This window comes from Colias philodice, chromosome 5 (assembly GCF_061535455.1).
Source record: "Colias philodice isolate Cphi_HAF_F1 chromosome 5, ilColPhil1 Martin Lab GWU primary, whole genome shotgun sequence".
NCBI lineage: Eukaryota > Metazoa > Arthropoda > Insecta > Lepidoptera > Pieridae > Colias > Colias philodice.
Window position 1 is genome coordinate 1094653 of NC_143090.1, and position 24981 is coordinate 1119633.

Below are 24981 nucleotides of genomic sequence, written 5' to 3' on the forward strand. Positions count from 1 at the left end.
GCGGGTTTTCCTTTGCAAACGCGGGCGAAGCCGCGGGCGGAAATCTAGTCGCAAATAATTTTCCCAATGTGACAGATAAGAATGCGATTGAGAGGACAGCAATTGGTCAGTAATTTGTTACGTAACAATGATTAGCTATCTTAATATCTTAGATAGCAATATAATCTAAAGATGTCTGGTACTGATGTGACACGAGAAACTTTCCATACGGTGGAATGAACATTATTTTGCATAAATAAATAATACAAGAATGGTGGACCTGCACCGCCCGACCTCGTCAAGGGGACGCCCTTGCGCATGTCCCTACCAGGGTGAACCTTCTGTTCATATACGCGTTCGCGTTAAGATGTAGCAGCCCTTCTTATAACACCGAGAAACAGCACAAAAAGACCACCTGGACTGGCAGATGAAAGTGGTTTATCCGGTTTAAACTGTTTAGCTGTTGGAACGAAGTTCCTTTTCGAGCGTTGTGAAAGGGGGCTAGACGGAAAAAATTCTTACGAAAAGTTGCCACGATACTTTTTGCTAGAGTTGTAAGCCGTGCGGCGTGCGCGTGGTTCTCTGTCTGCCACTCTCTTACTTAACACTTCGTTCCATCCGGATGTCCAAACATCGCTCAAGTTTTTTTGGTATATCTCTTTAGATACTTATTAATTAATACTAACATACAAAAAACGATTACTTTCTGAATAAAAATGATTCCCACTTTCATATGCATTGCAAAGTATCTTATAAAAATACTTAACTAAAGTAATCTGCAAATTAACGCAGTACCTATTTTATCCTACAAAAGCCTACAAGTTAGGACTTATACTGTCAGAATTCGTTTTTAGTTTAAATGTCTAATTCATAGATATTAACAATACAAAATTGTCGAGTTTTAATCGTTTTTATCTGTTTCTCTACCACCCCTAACAAAGTGACAACATTATATTGCTCGACGACTTATGTCAAAACAAAAGATAGATGACGTTATCAAATCATCGACAGAATATTTTGTCTACAAAACCGATTTTATCAAGTTTCGACGTATTTATGAGGAATATTTGTCGTCGTTTTTGAGGGCCAGTTAAGATTACGTTGTTTTTTTATGGATAATGAACAATCTTATAGATTGTAATAACGCAATTTAATGACTACAATAATCTTATAATATTTAAAACATAAAGTACCTACTATGAAATCATGTAGAATAGTTACTAGTATATTATGTACCTATATTTTTCTGAATTCATTAAAAATAAATTTTGGTTTAAAAACCAATATTACGTGTAGAAAATATTAAATTATTTAGCTTATGATTTGGTTTATTTAAGGGTTGTTTAAATTCCTAAATAGTAATAGGAAAAAATTTATCTCTCTCGCAACTCTACATCCTAAATTCCATGAACTAAACGACGAATAATGTGTCGACAGTCCGTCCGCGTCGTGCATAAGAATATCAGCTCCGTCACGCTGGAACCCGCTTTAAAAAAAACCTTACTTTTTTTCAGCCTATTTTACCTACAAACGATGCCAATAAATGTAGTATAGGTCAATTTTTTGTAGTCTTATTAGTTACTTAGAAAACATCATTGATATCGTTCGAAGTAAAAAATATAAATAATAGCGTGTTGATTAGTTTTGGAATGGGTTCCAAATTGATTGTAGTTTATTGTAGTGGCAAGAAAATTCTTTATTTGCGTTGTTTTATCTCAAATTATTGCAAGAAGGTCACAATAACAAGATTTTAAAATATAAATAACACTTGTTCAAAAACTACAAACGATGCCAATAAATGTAGTATAGGTCAATTTTTTGTAGTCTTATTAGTTACTTAGAAAACATCATTGATATCGTTCGAAGTAAAAAATATAAATAATAGCGTGTTGATTAGTTTTGGAATGGGTTCCAAATTGATTGTAGTTTATTGTAGTGGCAAGAAAATTCTTTATTTGCGTTGTTTTATCTCAAATTATTGCAAGAAGGTCACAATAACAAGATTTTAAAATATAAATAACACTTGTTCAAAAACTACAAACGATGCCAATAAATGTAGTATAGGTCAATTTTTTGTAGTCTTATTAGTTACTTAGAAAACATCATTGATATCGTTCGAAGTAAAAAATATAAATAATAGCGTGTTGATTAGTTTTGGAATGGGTTCCAAATTGATTGTAGTTTATTGTAGTGGCAAGAAAATTCTTTATTTGCGTTGTTTTATCTCAAATTATTGCAAGAAGGTCACAATAACAAGATTTTAAAAAATAAATAACACTTGTTCAAAAACTACAAACGATGCCAATAAATGTAGTATAGGTCAATTTTTTGTAGTCTTATTAGTTACTTAGAAAACATCATTGATATCGTTCGAAGTAAAAAATATAAATAATAGCGTGTTGATTAGTTTTGGAATGGGTTCCAAATTGATTGTAGTTTATTGTAGTGGCAAGAAAATTCTTTATTTGCGTTGTTTTATCTCAAATTATTGCAAGAAGGTCACAATAACAAGATTTTAAAAAATAAATAACACTTGTTCAAAAACTACAAACGATGCCAATAAATGTAGTATAGGTCAATTTTTTGTAGTCTTATTAGTTACTTAGAAAACATCATTGATATCGTTCGAAGTAAAAAATATAAATAATAGCGTGTTGATTAGTTTTGGAATGGGTTCCAAATTGATTGTAGTTTATTGTAGTGGCAAGAAAATTTTTTATTTGCGTTGTTTCATCTCAAATTATTGCAAGAAGGTCACAATAACGAGATTTTAAAAAATAAATAACACTTGTTCAAAAACTACAAACGATGCCAATAAATGTAGTATAGGTCAATTTTTTGTAGTCTTATTAGTTACTTAGAAAACATCATTGATATCGTTCGAAGTAAAAAATATAAATAATAGCGTGTTGATTAGTTTTGGAATGGGTTCCAAATTGATTGTAGTTTATTGTAGTGGCAAGAAAATTCTTTATTTGCGTTGTTTTATCTCAAATTATTGCAAGAAGGTCACAATAACAAGATTTTAAAAAATAAATAACACTTTTTCAAAAACTACAAACGATGCCAATAAATGTAGTATAGGTCAATTTTTTGTAGTCTTATTAGTTACTTAGAAAACATCATTGATATCGTTCGAAGTAAAAAATATAAATAATAGCGTGTTGATTAGTTTTGGAATGGGTTCCAAATTGATTGTAGTTTATTGTAGTGGCAAGAAAATTCTTTATTTGCGTTGTTTTATCTCAAATTATTGCAAGAAGGTCACAATAACAAGATTTTAAAAAATAAATAACACTTGTTCAAAAACTACAAACGATGCCAATAAATGTAGTATAGGTCAATTTTTTGTAGTCTTATTAGTTACTTAGAAAACATCATTGATATCGTTTGAAGTAAAAAATATAAATAATAGCGTGTTGATTAGTTTTGGAATGGGTTCCAAATTGATTGTAGTTTATTGTAGTGGCAAGAAAATTTTTTATTTGCGTTGTTTCATCTCAAATTATTGCAAGAAGGTCACAATAACGAGATTTTAAAAAATAAATAACACTTGTTCAAAAACTACAAACGATTTTATTATTAGTTGAAATTATAAAAAAATAACAAATAGTAGTACTAAGTTATATCACATAACACTCTTGTAATTGCATATAAATATTTATGATTATTTTATTACATAAAATAGCATATGTATTGTTTTTTTCTTCATTAAATCTTAAAATCTGCAGATATTAGATTGGATAGAATATTAATTTCGGCAGTAAGTAACTAATAAGACTACAACAAATTGACCTATACTACATTCATCAGCATCGTTTGTAGATAAAAATAAATAAAAAAGAAATATTTTTTGCTCTTGAATCACTATAAACGCAGTATAAGGCTTTCGATGAACCAATTTTTAGTCTTCAAAATCTCTACAGTTTATAAAATCGTTTGTAGTATACGATCCTTCAACTGTATCGTAGCTGTTGTTAAAAATACTAACAATTACTCTCTGATTATTGATTAACAATTTTCAATTATCAAAAAGTTTTACACTTTCAGAAATTATAATTAAAAATTCAACTCATTTGCAGCTCAAGTTTTCAATACTTACGAAAGTCCGTGTATAGTTGGCTGTCATTATTTTTTAATACGAAAAACAGCACATATACTTGTAAGTCCAACGATTTTGAATTTATATTTTGAGGTATAATCGATGCTACATTTACTGTAGGCACTATAGTAACTGTAAACTTGTGTACGCACGCTTATATTTAATCGGTAATGTCCATATACATTATACATATAAAGGTATGCTGTCGGAAGACAAACTGTGAAACTACGAACGATTTCCTTTTCTATTTTCTAACGTCTTAAAATGTATCACTCTATCAAACACTAAGTAGATTTATTCATTCGCACTTATAATCAGTAATAAGCAAGACATACAAATATAAAGGTACTGTGACAATTGTTCATATCGTTTGTAGTTTTTATGCCAGTGTCATTTTATTATACCACTACAATTTGGCTAGTTTTATCTGATTTTTCTTGAAGTTATTTTAGAGGATAAATTATTTTACCAGTACTACAATAAACGATAAATGACAATATTAATTCCAATTTTTTACATTGCACTATTTTGAGTTTTTTTTTCGTTTCGGATGGAATTTATCCATTATTTCATTTTAATTACTTTTGTCGTCTCAGCAGTTTCGGATTATTAAGTGACTTTGTAACATTGAACAGCAAACTACTGAACATTAAAGATATCCAACTCTTTTTTTTTAACATATATCATGTGCAATTTAATGTACACTAAATTACGAAACTCCCACACGCATACACAAACACGCACGTGTGCGAAGATGTATGTATGAGCATGAATATTTTTTTTTCTAAAACTACAAACGACACGAAATCCAAGGCTCATAATTGTTTTGAATATATTAACTTATTGAACACTAAATTTTTTTGTTTTTTATTGCTTACAGGGGTTCAGCAGCCACTACAAACATATGAGTTTAGCTACAATCAACTACATTGTTTGTAGTTTTCGAACAAGTGTTATTTATTTTTTAAAATCTCGTTATTGTGACCTTCTTGCAATAATTTGAGATGAAACAACGCAAATAAAAAATTTTCTTGCCACTACAATAAACTACAATCAATTTGGAACCCATTCCAAAACTAATCAACACGCTATTATTTATATTTTTTACTTCAAACGATATCAATGATGTTTTCTAAGTAACTAATAAGACTACAAAAAATTGACCTATACTACATTTATTGGCATCGTTTGTAGTTTTTGAACAAGTGTTATTTATTTTTTAAAATCTTGTTATTGTGACCTTCTTGCAATAATTTGAGATAAAACAACGCAAATAAAGAATTTTCTTGCCACTACAATAAACTACAATCAATTTGGAACCCATTCCAAAACTAATCAACACGCTATTATTTATATTTTTTACTTCGAACGATATCAATGATGTTTTCTAAGTAACTAATAAGACTACAAAAAATTGACCTATACTACATTTATTGGCATCGTTTGTAGTTTTTGAACAAGTGTTATTTATTTTTTAAAATCTTGTTATTGTGACCTTCTTGCAATAATTTGAGATAAAACAACGCAAATAAAGAATTTTCTTGCCACTACAATAAACTACAATCAATTTGGAACCCATTCCAAAACTAATCAACACGCTATTATTTATATTTTTTACTTCGAACGATATCAATGATGTTTTCTAAGTAACTAATAAGACTACAAAAAATTGACCTATACTACATTTATTGGCATACATATGAGTTTAGCTACAATCAACTACATTGTTTGTAGTTTTTGAACAAGTGTTATTTATTTTTTAAAATCTCGTTATTGTGACCTTCTTGCAATAATTTGAGATGAAACAACGCAAATAAAAAATTTTCTTGCCACTACAATAAACTACAATCAATTTGGAACCCATTCCAAAACTAATCAACACGCTATTATTTATATTTTTTACTTCGAACGATATCAATGATGTTTTCTAAGTAACTAATAAGACTACAAAAAATTGACCTATACTACATTTATTGGCATCGTTTGTAGTTTTTGAACAAGTGTTATTTATTTTTTAAAATCTTGTTATTGTGACCTTCTTGCAATAATTTGAGATAAAACAACGCAAATAAAGAATTTTCTTGCCACTACAATAAACTACAATCAATTTGGAACCCATTCCAAAACTAATCAACACGCTATTATTTATATTTTTTACTTCGAACGATATCAATGATGTTTTCTAAGTAACTAATAAGACTACAAAAAATTGACCTATACTACATTTATTGGCATCGTTTGTAGTTTTTGAACAAGTGTTATTTATATTTTAAAATCTTGTTATTGTGACCTTCTTGCAATAATTTGAGATAAAACAACGCAAATAAAGAATTTTCTTGCCACTACAATAAACTACAATCAATTTGGAACCCATTCCAAAACTACACTACTACTTACTTACTGCCGAAATTAATATTCTATCCAATCTAATATCTGCAGATTTTAAGATTTAATGAAGAAAAAAACAATACATATGCTATTTTATGTAATAAAATAATCATAAATATTTATATGCAATTACAAGAGTGATATGTGATATAACTTAGTACTACTATTTGTTATTTTTTTATAATTGTTCCAAAAAACAGGTCAATTGTTTATCGCAGTTGAAACCTAAAGTTTGTATCGATAACTTACCTCTCGAATGTGTCAATCAGGTGCGCAACCTTGGTATTGAAATGGACAATAATTTGAAATTTGAAGCCCATGTTTTAAATGTTACTCGAAATTGCTTTTATCGTATTAAAGTTTTATACAAAATTCGTGATTTTTTAAGTGTAGATATGCGCATTCGCCTATGTGAAACTCTAGTCTTGTCCAAACTAAACTATGCTCTGGCAGTTTATGGTCCTTGTTTGCTTCAAAGAACACAACGTCTCCTTCAGAGAGTGCAAAATGCTTGTGCACGATATTGCTTTCAGATTCCTCCAAGAACACATATTTCACCATACCTAAACATGCATAACCTACTTAACATGAAAAACCGTCAAAAACTTTACTTTGCCAGTCTCCTTTTTGACGTTATTAAATTTAAAAAACCTTCTTATTTATATGATAAACTTTTATGGAGGACCTCCAAAGCCTCGAGTGAATGTAGGTCATGCACAAATATTTTTTCTGTGCCTAAATACAAAACAGCCGCCTTTAGAGGAAGTTTTAGATTTCTTGCTACGAAATGCTGGAACGATATCCCGCCTCCTATTCGAAATTCTCAATCAAGGGACACTTTTAAAAAGAAGTTGAAAGCTTATTTTCTCGTTATTCAAAAACAGTCTACATAAATACCTATTGTTATTTTCTGTGTTTAATTCTGTGTTTAATTATGTCTACTATAAACTATAATCTACTTGATATTCATTAAAATTGTGTCCTTCTTTTACTTCATCTATATTCTACGTTTTATATATTATTGTTCTGGAAAGGATGTCTTTAACTTCTTCTACGTACTTGGCGTTGGCAATATAAATTCATAAATTACACATAAATTCATTATTACACACTATTTATTTTTTATTACTGATTCGTTTCCTCTCAACTCACTCAGCCGATTTTACGTTCTGACTGGCAAACTATGTTACATACTTCATACATCAAAATCTTCTTACTTTATTGTTATACTGTATAGCATAATTTAGTCCGTTCTTTTAAAATTATACCTACTTTTATTAGTCACTCCTCTCTACTTATATGGTGCTGACAGAATAACAGCGTTACAGCCTCAGCTGTAACATTCATGCTGAGTCAGTAATCCTTTTCCCTGAGGTGATACAGATATAATATAATATTATTACGTCTACACAATATATTGTTTTACCCAGTTATACCTTGTTTTTTAAGTTTTAAGTATTTTCTGTATCTAATGTACTGTATCATTTTTTTGGGAATAAATGTGTTTCTATTTCTATTTCTATTTCTATAATTTCAACTAATAATAAAATCGTTTGTAGTTTTTGAACAAGTGTTATTTATTTTTTAAAATCTCGTTATTGTGACCTTCTTGCAATAATTTGAGATAAAACAACGCAAATAAAGAATTTTCTTGCCACTACAATAAACTACAATCAATTTGGAACCCATTCCAAAACTAATCAACACGCTATTATTTATATTTTTTACTTCGAACGATATCAATGATGTTTTCTAAGTAACTAATAAGACTACAAAAAATTGACCTATACTACATTTATTGGCATCGTTTGTAGTTTTTGAACAAGTGTTATTTATTTTTTAAAATCTTGTTATTGTGACCTTCTTGCAATAATTTGAGATAAAACAACGCAAATAAAGAATTTTCTTGCCACTACAATAAACTACAATCAATTTGGAACCCATTCCAAAACTAATCAACACGCTATTATTTATATTTTTTACTTCGAACGATATCAATGATGTTTTCTAAGTAACTAATAAGACTACAAAAAATTGACCTATACTACATTTATTGGCATCGTTTGTAGTTTTTGAACAAGTGTTATTTATTTTTTAAAATCTTGTTATTGTGACCTTCTTGCAATAATTTGAGATAAAACAACGCAAATAAAGAATTTTCTTGCCACTACAATAAACTACAATCAATTTGGAACCCATTCCAAAACTAATCAACACGCTATTATTTATATTTTTTACTTCGAACGATATCAATGATGTTTTCTAAGTAACTAATAAGACTACAAAAAATTGACCTATACTACATTTATTGGCATACATATGAGTTTAGCTACAATCAACTACATTGTTTGTAGTTTTTGAACAAGTGTTATTTATTTTTTAAAATCTCGTTATTGTGACCTTCTTGCAATAATTTGAGATGAAACAACGCAAATAAAAAATTTTCTTGCCACTACAATAAACTACAATCAATTTGGAACCCATTCCAAAACTAATCAACACGCTATTATTTATATTTTTTACTTCGAACGATATCAATGATGTTTTCTAAGTAACTAATAAGACTACAAAAAATTGACCTATACTACATTTATTGGCATCGTTTGTAGTTTTTGAACAAGTGTTATTTATTTTTTAAAATCTTGTTATTGTGACCTTCTTGCAATAATTTGAGATAAAACAACGCAAATAAAGAATTTTCTTGCCACTACAATAAACTACAATCAATTTGGAACCCATTCCAAAACTAATCAACACGCTATTATTTATATTTTTTACTTCGAACGATATCAATGATGTTTTCTAAGTAACTAATAAGACTACAAAAAATTGACCTATACTACATTTATTGGCATCGTTTGTAGTTTTTGAACAAGTGTTATTTATTTTTTAAAATCTTGTTATTGTGACCTTCTTGCAATAATTTGAGATAAAACAACGCAAATAAAGAATTTTCTTGCCACTACAATAAACTACAATCAATTTGGAACCCATTCCAAAACTAATCAACACGCTATTATTTATATTTTTTACTTCGAACGATATCAATGATGTTTTCTAAGTAACTAATAAGACTACAAAAAATTGACCTATACTACATTTATTAGCATCGTTTGTAGGTAAAATAGGCTGAAAAAAAGTAAGGTTTTTCTTAAAGCGGGTTCCAGCGTGACGGAGCTAAGAATATCGGCAAATTTTGTCTCTCTTGCGCGGGATATGCCGTGGCGTGCATGCATGGAATCTGAATATGTCTTTGGTTGTCATGTTTTTAGACTTGTTTTTAGATTACCTTATAGATAAAATTCGATGTAAAAAATAGGTTTATTTTTTTGCTGTCCGCTCGATAGCAAATACTTTTACGAAACGAAGGAGACTTATATAGCAAAAAAATAATTTTTTGGATCATTGTTCCAAAAATTATTAATAAATTATTGTAGTTACCCAGGTGTTTTAATTTTAATTGCAATGTATACAGTAATTATATCTGATTTTGGTGAATTCAATGTCTGAATGAATTGGAGGTCCTATAGAATTGCAAAAATATGATTAAAAAAAATCAAAGGTTCAGTAATCAGTAGGGAAAGAAAATAAATAAAATTTCATGGAGATAATTAATATTCCTGGAGAGCCCCTGTGTTGTGTACAGTATATATTTAGACAACTCTATAATATATGAATTTCATTGAAACAAAATTATAATATTTTAGTTTTGCTTTAAAAAAATTTACTTAGTTGTATTTATAAGGAGAAACGACACAGAGTTCCTCTAGTTTAAGAGTCAGCGTACATATTTTTGTAAAGTTAATGTTTTTGGCAAAAAAAGATTTTTTAAAGTGAAACTTTTATTACATCGTCTCAAACTTTTTGGTCTGTGTAGCGCATGTCGCGTGTATCGCGGCTGCCGAGTAGTATACCTCGGCAGCCGACCGTCACGCGACATGCGCTACACAAAGCAGTGTTCGGAACCGTTCGAACAGTTTCACTTTTACCGTGGTTTCATAAAACCACACAAATTTTTTTTATATTGTTTTAATCGTGAAGAGGACAAAAAGGATTTTGAAAAGAAAATAGAGAATATTTCCTGAAATTAGTACGTTCAAACGAACAAACACTTCAGCTTCATACCATAAGTGTAGTAAGTATATGTAGATTATATACATATTTAACATTTTAAAATCTGCCAGGTAATGGGCTCTACAACATCCTACTGGTGGCGACCTGCGGGCTCATCCTCCTGGGCATCGGAGTGGACCTGTTCGGCTTCAGCCTGGTGGTAGTGGCCGCTTGCGACCTGGACATCAACACCACGCAGAAGGGGATACTCACCTCGCTGCCTTTTATTGGTGAGATGTGGTGGAACTGTTGTATTGTACCTACTACCTTTTTGTCGCCATACAGTAATCAGATTAAAAAAAAGTGAAGTCCCGTGTCCCCAAGTGGGGTAAGGGGCAGATGCATTATCCATACATCTGTTTCACTGATCGATTTTCTTTAGGGACAAGTAGGTGATCAGCCTTCTGTGTCCTGCCAGACCGAGACATTTTTTTGACATAAAAACCAGTCTATTCATTATTTATCCAGTACAAGAATGACACCTTTATAATTGACTGAACGGTTGGTATTGGTCCTGCCTTCCAAGCCAGAGGTCGTGGGTTCGAATCCCACATGGGCCAAATATTTGTATAAATATTTGTTGTGACATAGCTGATGTTTGCTCTGTGTCTGGGTGTTAAATTATTGATATAAGTATTTATTTAAAATTATATATGTAAGTATGTTTATCAGCAGATCGTGCCGTGTGTGAAAATTGTCCTGAAATATTTATTTATTATTTATATCAATGTTTTCAGGCATCCTCATAGTCTCCTACCCGTGGGGCTACATCTCGGACACAAAGGGTCGACGTTACACGCTAAAAATATCCGTGCAAGTCGCATTCGTGCTGTCCTGTCTCGCCAGCCTCGCTCCCAACTGGATATTCTTGGGAGTGATCAAGTTTCTTTCTGTTTGCTTGTAAGTATAGATCATTAATTTATTTAATCAGGCATTATATACATTTTATACAATTTCAATTACACAACAATTTGCTAATTAAATAGATAACGATATTATTTAATACAATGGATTTAATCGTTTAAATATGAGGATATTATGACTTCTTACTTTTTCGCGTAAAAACTTATCAACGAACCTGGATAAAGTCGGGACTGAAGATAAAAGATAAATAAAAAAACTGCGTAATAAATAAAATTATCGCCACTTTCTATAACCTCCTGAGACCCTCGGTGTCACCTATGATACTCGGGAAAATAATTTTTTTGCAACGCCATTTGTCGCGGTTTGTTTGAATCATTATCAAAATCACTTGAAACAGTTATTAGGCTATGCTACTAGGTGGCTACGGCTCGTTTTGGTTGGTCTGGGTCTTGCCTATCATAATTTGAAATTGAAGGTACGCAGAAAAACCAGAACTACGCAGAAATGGCGAATTTGAGCAGAAGTAAGTATTATTTTATATTGTTTTTGCGTGTGTTTTTTGTTGTAACTATTTAGAATCGTCATTACACTAAACGTTCACGAAGTTATACTGTATAGATTATGCAATTAAATACATTATTTTGGCACATTTCTTTCGGTATCATAGGTGATACTTTGGGCACTCGCGTCTAAAAATCGTATCATTTTCAGGGTTGCGGGATGGTGAAATTATTCAGAATTTAATGAATTTAGATGAATCAGAGTGTGAAGATATAGATGAAGAAGACGAGGAAGATCTAAATTTAGAGCAAGAAGATATCTCCGAGGAAGTAGTACCTCGGCCTTTAGACGAAAGTGATTGGGATTCTTCTGACGATGAGCCGCTTTTTTCAATTGCACGTGCTAATGCTACGAGAAGGTCAAGAAACCGTCCTTTGATATGGAATCATACCCCAATACAAATACCCCATGCGAGGCAGAACTGGTAAATGGACTGTACGAGCCATTTATCATTTCTTTGACTTTTCCGCTGCTGCTGCATGGATTCAATACCGAGAAGATGAGACCAAGTTTGGATTGCCACGGAAACGAATTAAGCAGTATTTAGAGTTCAAAATGGACCTAGCCAACCATTTAATCTACGGAAGTCAAACTCCCGCTCCAGAGTCATGTCCAAGTCCTTCGCTGCGACGCATCTCCCGTAATAGCCCTCGAAGTGGTACCAGTAGTCCTGGAGTATGCTCAGAGCCGGAAGAGAATATTGTAGCACTACCTTCAAACCGGAAGCGTAGGCTTGTGCAGCCTCTTCCCCATGAAGCTAAAAGATTAAAAGAAGCTCAACACTTACCAATATGCGTGAAGGGCAATCAAAACAATCGGTCTAAATGTAGACTCGATAAATGCATCCAATTAACATTCGTAAAATGTTCTACTTGTAACATTTTCTTATGTTTCAATGTAAACCGCAATTGTTTTCTTGAATTTCATAACAAACATGATTAATTTTTAAGGTTCGTTGATTAATATTTAAGGTTGATTAAAAGTCTGATTAAAAAAACATTCAATAAATTTTAATGCCTTTTAATACTATTATGATCCCATAGTATCACCTGTGATACCCCCTATTCTGGGGTTTGTGGGAGGAGGGGATTTTTTTAAATATTTTTCCCGTAGTCTCTACATCAATATCAACCACTATTCCAAAAATCACGAAGATCCTATAACTTTTGGGGTCCTGGGCCTCAGGAGGATAATAACATTGTATTGTATACTGAGTATGTATGAAATAAGAGATCGTCCCCGAAACGAGACTTCCTAAACAGATGATCTCGCAAGCAAAACCGGTTTCCTAGCTATTATGAAACTAATATTCCTCTTGTAGGTATATATTTAGTTACACTTGACACGAGTATCCGCGCTCATTACAACAAATCAACGAAACAGGTCAAATTAATTCGTACGCGTCTGTTACAATATTGTAAACATAATTGATAATGTCCAGACTCCAGAAGACTGTTAATACGAAAATATTTTAATTAGACTTTTTTTCGAGGTTTGGCTGAGAGTTTTGTATGGTCTGAGTATTCAATGGAGTGATCTAAGTGGGTTTTAAGGGCCATTTTTTCGGAGCAATGTAAATTTATACTACGACCATCGATCCTATCAACCACGTCATAAAGAAAATAACCGTTGTAATCTTAATTAAAATTAATGGTCAATTCACAATAATTATAAGCCCGTTAAACTCCTAATATAAGTTAGTAAGAATAAGAGAATTTTAGCTAAGTCCTGAATTCAGACTAGTAAAAGTCAATGCTTGTTGGGATGTAAGTGATCATAGAAATAATATATTTTAGTATTATCCGAATTGAACGATTTCCGAATCATTCATCATCATCAATAATTTTCATTAACTAGCTGCGCTTCGCGGTTACACCCGCATGGCTTTGCTCCTGTTGGTCTTAGCGTAATGATATATAGCCTCGATAAATGGGCTATTGAGATTCGCGCTTTCAAACAAACAAACAAACTCTTCAGCTTTATAATATTAGTATAGAATAGGACGATTCAACAGAAGATAATTTCTAGTATAGTTTAAAATAACTGTGTATGCTTGAACACAGTTACAAAAGATAAAAATGATCCATTTTCAGTTCTTGTGCGGCAAATTCTGCAACGTACACCCTGGTCGGCGAGTCATGTATGCAACGAGTGAGAGGAAAATATGTGCTGATTATAACGTGTCTGCTGATCCTTTCTCCGGGATTTGCTGCAGGTAAGGTTATTTTAAAAATAGTAAAATAAGTTCGTATGAGGTCAAAATTTTTGATGATTGAGGAAGTAAGTTTGTTTGAAAAATAGTATAGTAGAAGAAGAAAATGGTAACCTAAATTAAGGAGTAATGTAATTGTTTAAAATATAATTGATTCTAATTATAAAAAATTATAAAAAAATATAGTCTAGGAAACCACTAAATTGAGGGATGTATGCAGGAAATAATTTGTTTTTAGCTATCAAATTTTATAGGAGTAGGTAAGTAAAAAAAGCAATACTATAATTTCATTTTTTTTATTTCAGTTCTAGCCTATCCAACGCTCAAGTTGACATTTAACGTTGATATCCCCTTATTAGGGATTACATTTACTCCATGGAGATTCTTAAATATTGTCCTGGCATTACCGGCTGGACTAGGCGGGGTGGCCATTTGCTTTTTCCATGAATCTCCCAAATTTCTGGCAAGCTGCGGTAGAAAGAAGGAAGCTGTACATGTACTGAAATCTATTTATTCTATCAACAACGGTCGGAATAAACACGATGAACAGGTAACTATGAATTTACTGGATTCCGATGAATAAAAAAGAATTGTCTTTATTTTTTTCCCATAAAAAAATACATTTTTGTTTAAATGAATTTGAAATTTGCGATAACTTAAGTACATGTTTTAGATCTTCGATTTTAAGTCTGTTAATTCTGTCTACGTAGGCAGGTATATTGTGAAGATTCTTATCTCTTATCCTCCTATCCTATATAGCATCAAACTCAAACTCAAACTCAAACATTTATTCATTCAATTAGACTTCTTATAGAAGCACTTTTGAAACGTCATTACATATTTTAAAATTTACCACCGATTCGGAAAGCAGTATCTACGGAGAAGAACCGGCAAGAAACTCCATAGTTGCTCTTTTAAATCATGTCAGTTTTACAATTTTACAAAATACATAATATAACATTATAATATATTATAATAACATGCCAAAGAACTGTCCTGTGGTTTTTTCGCGACAACCCTCCATGGGTTTTTATCGTCCATATATTCCTGAATACTGTAGTACGCTCTCTGAACTAGTACATTTTTTATATAAGTTTTAAATTTAGAACTACTAAACTCTTTAATATTATGAGGAATTCTATTGTAAAAGCGTATACCTTGACCCATAAATGAATTTTTAACTTTAGCTAATCGGAAAAATGGCATTTCAATTCTATTTCCATGCAAATATTTTTAATACGTAGGAAATAATGCCTGTATAATTTTTGATTCCAATTTAACGCACAGACATGTTTTGTTCCAAAGCAAGTTATTAAAATATTCAAAGGATCAACCATGTTCTCTGGTGAATAATTTGATAATCTTTCAGCTCGCCACCATGATGCTAGAAGCGCCGGTGATAAAGAAGCACAAGTCCCTCTTCCACGCCATGCACGAGCAGAGCGCGCCGCTGTTCAGACTCCCGCTGCTATGGAGGACCCTGCAGCTGTTCTTCATCGTCTTCGTTGTGTATATTACGTAAGTCAGTTTTAGGGTCGGTATATGTTTTACTGCGACCAGTGCTCCGTACGGGGCTCGATCAAACATTATTGCATACTTTTTGTATGAAGTGATTCATGCCTCGGGGCACGTCTTTGAAATTTATATGGATATTATTTCAAATCTTTCTTGGCTCCGGCACGGTGTAGCAAGAATCATGCTTTATGTTCATTCAATTGGATGAGATGTTAGAGATATTTTGTGATCTCTTGAGTTCTGGGTTCTCTATAAAGCTTAATCTAAATATCTAATGGCTACATCTAGGTACTATCACAAACGCGTAGACGTGACAGGTTCATCTGTACAGGTATACCCGCATAGGTAGACCGTAATGTGTGTGGGAATAGATAGGGATAAAAAGGTTTATTTAAAAGCAAATATATTCTATATTATTAAGAATGTGTTATATTAAGTTTAAGAGAATGAGTTCTAATGAAATTATATATTTTACAGCAATAACAGCTTCCTGGTCTGGCTTCCATTTATCCTCAATGTGGTGCGAGCCTCACTGGATTCCGCCACTGAATTTACGGACCTCTGCCAACTGATCTCTACCAAGAGTAGTGTACCTGTAAATGGTACTGGTTTCGACAATGCTACGTCTTCAGTAAGTTTAATTTTGTTTGTATTTTGTTGATAATTGAAATGCATGATGATAAAAAGATCGATGGTTAATGAGATTTTTTTATATTCTTTAAATAATTTCAATTATAAAGCATTTGAATGCTATAAAACTAAATATCAAATAAGATAGACCTTTTTTACGTTATTTGGTAGTTTATTCAAAAAATCTTGTTAAGCCTAAAATAATAAAACATGCTAGTTTGGCACCTTATGCAGAATATACTGCATTTTTCTAATCCAAAACTGTCTTGAAATGATCATACGCAAAAATCGACAGTAACCTACGATTCTTACCCATAACCTTATATTTCAGGAACCAATTTGCCTCGGCTACGTAGAAAACAACACGATAATCACGCTAGCGATGTCCCAATGTACCTTCGCATTCCTAAACTTTATAATTTCCTACCTGATGCCCTGGAGAAAGATCGTGCTTCTGACCATACTCTTCCTATCTGCGCTCAGTGGTCTGCTAATTAATATCATGCCAGAACCTGTATCTGCTGTTATATTTGTTATGGCATTTACTGGTACGAATTTGGGAATGGGTATTCTGGCGTCGTATTTTGTGGATTTGTATCCTACGTCTTGTAGGTGAGTTGCTTGTTTACCTTTTACCGATTAAGTAAGATATGTATTGAAGATCACTTAGACAACTTTTAAAGGCACTTTAAAAATTTGATTGAGTGATTAGTTATTATTATTAGTACCTAATGAAGTGGGTTGTTAAAAATTGATAGTTTTCATTTATCTTATATATAAAAATGAATCGCAAAATGTGTTGGTAAGCGCATAACTCGAGAACGGCTGAACCGATTTCGATAATTCTTTTTTTATTATATTCCTTGAAGTACGAAGATGGTTTTTATGTAGAGAAAACGTAAATATGTACCACGGGCGAAGCCGGGGCGGACCGCTAGTTTCAGATAAATTTAATATCCATATAACTAGTTGTTAATAAAATGGCCTAAAAACTATGTTAGTATTATAATTATATCTACTATTAAAACAATCTTATTCTCATTCTCAGTTTTATCTGTCTTTCTTTTCTCTAAAATATCAAAAACTACTGCACCGACTTTTATTCCGTCTTCAATCAGTTCTTGAGTGGTGGTTCTTGAGAAAGCTTATGCATCTGTTTAATTTGTTGTAAATATTATATTTTATACACGTTTATAAAATTTCGTTTACCACGTCTAAAGGAAGGAAGACTAATAGAAGAATAACTAAAATAAAAATACCTTTAGTTTATGCTCTATTCAATATTACATTATGGTTCTAATTATAATACTACTAGTGGTCCGCCCCAGCTTCGCCCGTGTTACCTACATGTTTAAACTATCCTATCTCTCAAGTTGGATCGAACTGCACATGGTGTGTGAATTTTATTATAATCGGTTTAGTGGTTTAGGAGTCCATTGAGGACAAACATTGTGACACGAGATTTATATATAAGTATTAAGAATAAACATTTTCAGAGGAATGGCGACATGCCTTAGCATCATGGTGGGCAGAACCAGCGCGTTCATTGGTATCAACCTGATTGGCAACGTCATATTCACTCATTGCCACTTCACTTTCTACTTCTGCTCTGTGCTGGTGTTCAGTAAGTAAAATCAGCTCTAAAAATAAGTTTTCCAAAAGATTAGCTTTTAATTCACTTTTAAATTAGTTATGTACACGCTAGAAGAGTAATTCAGGAAAAAATAAGTCTAAATTTATTTCTTTTTCATAATTTTTTTACAAACTTTCACATAAATTGTACTATATTTGATAAAGAAGAAAGAAAGATAAAACATTTATACACGGAGCAATTATAAAAATACAAAATAAAATAAAAAGAACATAAAACTAAACATGTATAAAATGGAATGTCTACGCAGTTATAATATGACAATCCAAAAACAAGAACTATGAATCTAAAATAATCTATGAAGAAGAGATGATTTTGCTATATTTTTAAGATTTATACGGGGTGTCCCACTATTGGTATACTAAGCGCGAAGGGACTTGCAGTTTTGCATACACTGATCACGTAAAAAATACTTAAACAACAAAATTACGTCAAAATTTTTTTGCTAAATTATTCCTGAAAATCCATGTTTTCTTCTCTAGCTTCGCGCAGCCGGCATATACCGTTTCTCTAATGTGAGCATTTTGTCTATGAAAAAATAATCTTAAACGAGAGCTCACGTGCTGGTGGCAAAGTTGGGCGGGTTGCTTGTTATGGGTATACACATACACATAGAGTTTTAAGAATTCATCTATTTGAAAAAAATGCGTCTGGAATTTTATAAGTATTTTTTACGTACTCAGCGTATGCAAAACTATAACCTCCTTTGAGCTTAGTATACCAACAGTGGGACACCCTGTATATCTCAATCTATTAACTTTACACTTTACTAGTATACGAAGTTATGTATTATCGAATAATTTGTTATTAATTATTAGTGTTACAAAATTTTTAGAATAACTGCTAATATCCTTTTTATTCTTTTCAGGTAGCGTGGTTGTAGCATGGTTCCTTCCATCGGATAAGGTTAAACAGCCGCTTGTTTAAACCCTTATTTTATTTATTAAATAGTTACTATAATAGAATCTCCAGAATAAGATTATTTGCAATAAAAGATGCCATTAAAAGATCTGCCAAGCCATTGTTATTTCTAATAAAAGATGCCATTAAAATATCTGCCAAGCCATTGTTATTTGTAATAAAAGATGCCATTAAAAGATCTGCCAAGCCATTGTTATTTGTAATAAAAGATGCCATTAAAAGATCTGCCAAGCCATTGTTATTTGTAATAGAAGATGCCATTAAAAGATCTGCCTTGTTTTAGAAGCAAATATGTATATTTGAAAGTTTTGTTTCAAACAAAATTTTCTATAACACAGTATTAAAAGAATATCAATGTTATTACTATTACCAGTTTATGACCATTTTATGCTAGTCAATACATATAATAAAATTCTAGAAAAGTGGTGTCTGTACAATGAAAATATGTAAAAAAAAAATAGCAGGGGTTATTACTAAATCGATCCCAAACCCAAAACTGTCGTTAAATTTTTTTTTGTCTGTTTGTCTGTTTGTCTGTTTGTCTGTTTGTCTGTTTGTCTGTATGTTGGAACACGCTAATCTCAGAAACGGCTTATCCGATTTAAATGCGGTTTTCACTAATATATTGTGGTAATCTTCATTTAACATTTAGTGTTTATTTCATGTCAATCGGTTTATAAATAAAAAAGTTATGACCATTTAAGGAAGGACGGCGAACATTTGCTAAGGCATTCTATTGTGTACGATAAGAATACATGAACAACTTTATTACGTAAGTTATACGCTACAGTTATTCCTTGAAATGTCCAGATGATCATATCGAAAGTCCCCAAATGGGGGTAAGCTGAGGGTGTAGTAGGGGGGGAAGGGGTTCAAAAGACCTTTATTTAGATTTTTGCTCATAAGACTAAAACCTGCACAAATAACATTATTGTTACTTCTAGGTAAATTTTCTGCATAAAATGTCCTTTAAATTATGTCTTAGGTATTATATTTTTAACCCCCGACGTAAAAGAGGGGTGTTATGACCGCTATGTGTGTTTGTGTGTCTGTCTGTGCCACCGTAGCTCGCTAACGGGTAATACGAATTAGATGCCGTTTTTTTGTTACGCAGCCTATTTTCCGATGCTGGTTCTTAGATATAGTGTATCAAAATCGGTTCATCCATCCATTATATATATATAGATAGAGGTAAAAATGGGAATGAATAATCGAATGTGGTCAAATAATATACTCAAGCGGCATATCAAATGAAAGGGCATGACGTGTGAATTACAATAATTAGTCATGTTTTATTAAAATTGGTTCATCCGTTTTCCTGAACCCAAAACTGAAGTTATTTTTTTTATCTGTTGTGTGTATGTTAATGTTATCTGTGTATGTTTGGGCACGTAAATCTCTGAAACGGCTTATCCGATTTAGATGCGGTTTTCACAAATATATTGTGATAAGCTTCATTTAACATTTAGTTTTTATTTCATGTCAATCGGTTCATAAATAAAAAAGTTATGACCATTTAAATAATCACGGCGAACATTTGTTAAGGCATTCTACCTATTGTACATTGCGTCCGTGGGTATATAAAGAGCGCCGAGAGCCGCGCGGTTGCCATATGAATTCGGGTATTCGTAGTGAACACACCTATTCTGGAGCGTATAATCTAATAGTTGTATTCGATTGTTGTGATTCATTTGAATACTGAATGTTTGCATATTTCATTTATGGTTTTTAAAATAAATATTTTGATTTCGTAAAGGTATAGGTTAGGTATAGGTTATATTTGGTATAGGTTAGGTATTTCTTTTTTAGGGTTTATAGGTTAGTTATTTTATTGATTTTCTATATCTTAATTTTAGTTTGAGTTTTTTTTAATAAATTTAATAAATATTTGGTATAGGTTAGGTATTTCTTTTTTAAGGTTTGTAGGTTTTTATCTTGATTTTCTTTATGTTTTAAATTTATTTAGGGTTTATAAATACATATATTTGGTATAGGTTAGGCATTTCTTTTTTTAATTTTCTTTGGTAGTTTTTAATTTTTTTTTTGCTCAGCTTAGTAATTCATTTTACTCACATTTGTTTTGTTTATGTTATTTTTGAACTGCATTATATTCTGTAAGTTTGCATAATTCAATTGTTTATGGTAGTACGTATTTACTAAATCATTTTGTGTTTAGTAACTACTATTTTATTGTAAAATAATGCCTCGAAGAAAGTCCAACCTTTCCCAATATAGCAGAAATGCTAAAAGGATACGATTAATTCGATCACAGGAATCTGAGGAAGATCGTGAAGCGAGGCTCTCTGCATCTCAGGAATATCAGGCTAGGTTTCGTGCTGCAGAAACTTCGACTCAGCGAGAATCTCGACTGAGTTCAAATCGTTCTCGAATAATGTCAATTCGAAATAGGGAGATTAGCGAACACCGAGAGGCACGTTTATCTACTGATCGCGAGGCCCACGCTCTATCGCGTGAGTCTGAGACTTTTACAGATAGGGAAATTCGCCTAAGTTCTCAGAGGGTTCGAACAACAAATGCTCGATCTCAGGAGACACAGGACGAACGAGAACTACGTCGAACTGCCGATCGTGAAGCTCATGCACTATCGCGTGAATCGGAGACTTTCACAGATAGGGAAATTCGTCTGAGTTCTCAGAGGGTTCGAACAGCAAATGCTCGATCTCAGGAAACACAGGACGAACGACAAGTACGTCTATCTGCCGACCGTGAAGCTCATGCACTATCGCGTGAATCTGAGACTTTCACAGATAGGGAAATTCGCCTGAGTTCTCAGAGGGTTCGAACAGCAAATGCTCGATCTCAGGAAACACAGGACGAACGACAAGTACGTCTATCTGCCGACCGTGAAGCTCATACACTATCGCGTGAATCTGAGACTTTCACAGATAGGGAAATTCGCCTGAGTTCTCAGAGGGTTCGAACAGCAAATGCTCGATCTCAGGAAACACAGGACGAACGACAAGTACGTCTATCTACCGACCGTGAAGCTCATGCACTATCGCGTGAATCTGAGACTTTTACAGATAGGGAAATTCGCCTAAGCTCTCAAAGAGAACGAACTTTGCGGTCTAGGGAGCTGGAAAGTAGTATCGATCGTGAATATCGATTAACAGCTGATCGAGAGCGTCACAACACCAACAGACTTCATGAAAATGATGATGAACATCGAGAAAGATTGCAACGAGCTAGAGAAAGCTATGAGCAAAGCCGTCAGAGTGAAGAAAATTACTTATTAATTGAGAGGGAACGAGTGAGGGATATTCGGCAACAAGAAACTGCAGACGAACGCCAGTCTCGGCTAAATGCTGATCGAGTTGCACATACGATCATTAGAATGGTGTCAAGCCCAGAAAGTGGGACGGAGATAGAAAACCTTCCATGGGCGAACAAAGAGAAATCAGGGTATTCGTATTCACCCAGAATTGAATACTCTGAATTCGCCATTATAGGAGGTATGGTGGTATGTTGTGCATTTTGTAATGCTTTCAAATGGCAAAAAGAACCAAATGGCATATGCTGTTCAGGTGGCAAAGTGCTCATTGAAAATTTCCATGATCCTCCAGATATTATGAAAGCTTTACTGAATGGGGAACATCCTCAGTCCAAACATTTTTTGGACAATAGCCGTTTATATAATAGTGCATTCCAAATGACATCCTTTGGGGCCAAACAAATTACAGAGGGCCCTTTCATGCCAACGTTTAAGGTGCAGGGCCAGGTTTATCACCTTATTGGATCTTTACTTCCGCAAAATGAGCCAAAATTTCTTCAAATTTATTTTGTATCAAATTACAATGAACAGGCTCATATCCGACATGATAACTTTCCTCAATTGAACATCAACCTCATATCTCAACTTCAAAATATGTTACATCAAGTAAATCCATATGTCAGAAGTTTCAAAGCCGCGATAGATTCTATCCCACAAGGCCAAAATAACAATTATAAAGTTATAATTAAGGCTGATAGACGTCCTGCGGAAGAACATCGTGGAAGGTACAATGCTCCTGTTGCAGACGAAGTTGCAGTAATTTTAGTCGATCAGGAATGTGACAGACGTGACATAGTATTGCGTACTCATGATGATCGCTTACAACGAATTTACGAAACCCATAGAGCTTATGATGCCCTGCAATATCCATTGATATATTTCCATGGCGAGGATGGGTACAATTTCGGACTCTATCAAGTTCATCCGAATACTAGAATAACAAATTATAATAAAAAAATATCAGCTTTACAGTTTTATTCATACCAGATACAAATAAGACGGAATTGTTTTAATTATTTGCAACGATTTCGAGGACTTTTCAGCCAATTCATCGTCGATATGTACGCAAAAATAGAGACGGAGAGGTTAATTTATATACGCACTAACCAGACACGATTGCGTGCTGAGGATTATGTGCATTTGCGAGACGCAATGCAGCAAGATAATAACGTGGAGAACATGGGACGATTAGTTATCTTACCATCAAGCTTTATAGGAGGTCCACGTTATATGCATGAGCGAACCCAAGACGCCTTTTGCTATGTTCGCAAATACGGTCGACCTGACCTTTTCATCACCTTTACCACTAACCCAAAGTGGAATGAAATTTCAGAAGGGCTTTTTGATGGCCAGGTGCCACATGATCGCCATGACATAATAGCCCGGGTGTTTCATCTTAAACTCAAGCTCATGATCGACCTAATTACAAAACAAAAGGTTTTCGGGCCATCAATGTGTTTTATGTACAGTGTTGAGTGGCAGAAACGGGGGTTGCCACATGCCCACATTCTGCTATGGTTAGAAGAAAAACTTAGGCCTGATACTATTGATAGTGTTATAAGTGCTGAATTTCCCGATAAGACCCAAGATCCTATGTTATTCGATATTGTGAAGACTCATATGATACACGGACCATGCGGCACATTAAACAGAAATTCTCCCTGTATGCAAGAAGGTCATTGCTCTAAAAGATATCCTCGGGCACTTACAGAACACACAATATCGGGAGAAAATGGATATCCACTATACCGTCGAAAATCACCACAACAAGGAGGCTTCACAGCAAAAATAAGATTACATGGTCAGGAAATAGATGTAGATAATAGATGGGTGGTACCTTATTCACCGGTACTATCAAGAACCTTTCAAGCTCACATAAACGTCGAGGCCTGTAACAGTGTCGAATCCATCAAATATATTTGTAAATATGTGAATAAGGGCTCTGACCAAGCAACTGTGGGGTTCACTAATAATGATAACGATGAAGTTACGAGGTTTCAGTCGGGCCGCTATATAAGCTCCTCTGAGGCGTATTTTAAGTTTTTCAATTCACGAGAGATATCCACCCGTCATCCATCTTGACGTTCATCTTGAAGGTGGACAAAGAATATATTTCAATCCTGAAAATGTAACGGAGCGTTTACACAACCCAAGAAGAACCACTCTGCTCGCCTTCTTCAATCTTTGCGAAACAGACACATTTTCTAGGTCTCTCTTATACAGCGAAGTTCCGTCGTATTATACTTTCAATAAACAAGAGGGTATGTTTAACCGCAGAAGACGTGGAACAGCTGTAGCAGGTGAACCAGGTATTTTTAAAGATCATGTCATTGGTAGGGTTTATACAGTTCATCCGAATAACTCCGAATGCTTTTACCTTCGCCTACTTCTGCACGTTGTCCGAGGGCCTACTTCGTTTGCCGATCTCCGAAAGCTTGACAATATTGTACACCCTACATACCAAGCCGCGTGCCGGGCACGTCACTTACTGGATGGGGATCAACATTGGGATGATGCTTTGTCAGAAGCAAGTATTAGCGAAAGTCCTCAGCGGTTGCGACATTTGTTTGCAGTCATGCTGGTGTTTTGTGCACTATCTGACAGTGCACAGTTATGGAATAAGTATCAAAATAAATTAGCTGAGGATTTTTTCAGGCACGTACAACTTAATGATAACCCAATCGAGGAGAGATTACGTGAAAGTCAATTGAATCGTTGTTTGTTGGCTATTCAGGATATAGTTACATCTATTG

The 24981-nt window shown here is 33.2% G+C and overlaps 1 protein-coding gene across 3 annotated transcripts in view; it reads left to right on the top strand.

Annotated features, from left to right (window-relative positions):
• The window catches only part of LOC149488220 (putative transporter SVOPL), a 47165-nt gene that overhangs the window by 18821 nt on the left and 3363 nt on the right, over positions 1-24981 (top strand). The window contains exons 2-11 of one of the 3 annotated variants that reach the window (XR_016315629.1): positions 10654-10812; positions 11320-11482; positions 14101-14222; positions 14525-14769; positions 15589-15737; positions 16212-16365; positions 16696-16976; positions 17861-17988; positions 18884-19038; positions 19079-19335. Coding sequence is in view for 1 of the 3 variants with exons in the window: in XM_089695375.1 (XP_089551501.1) it covers positions 10654-10812; positions 11320-11482; positions 14101-14222; positions 14525-14769; positions 15589-15737; positions 16212-16365; positions 16696-16976; positions 17861-17988; positions 18884-18921 (1439 nt within the window). In the remaining 2 variants the exon portion in view is untranslated. Of the gene's footprint in view, positions 1-10653; positions 10813-11319; positions 11483-14100; positions 14223-14524; positions 14770-15588; positions 15738-16211; positions 16366-16695; positions 16977-17860; positions 17989-18883; positions 19039-19078; positions 19336-24981 lie in introns of those variants that run through there. The other 2 variants (XR_016315630.1, XM_089695375.1) reach the window with 2 other exon arrangements.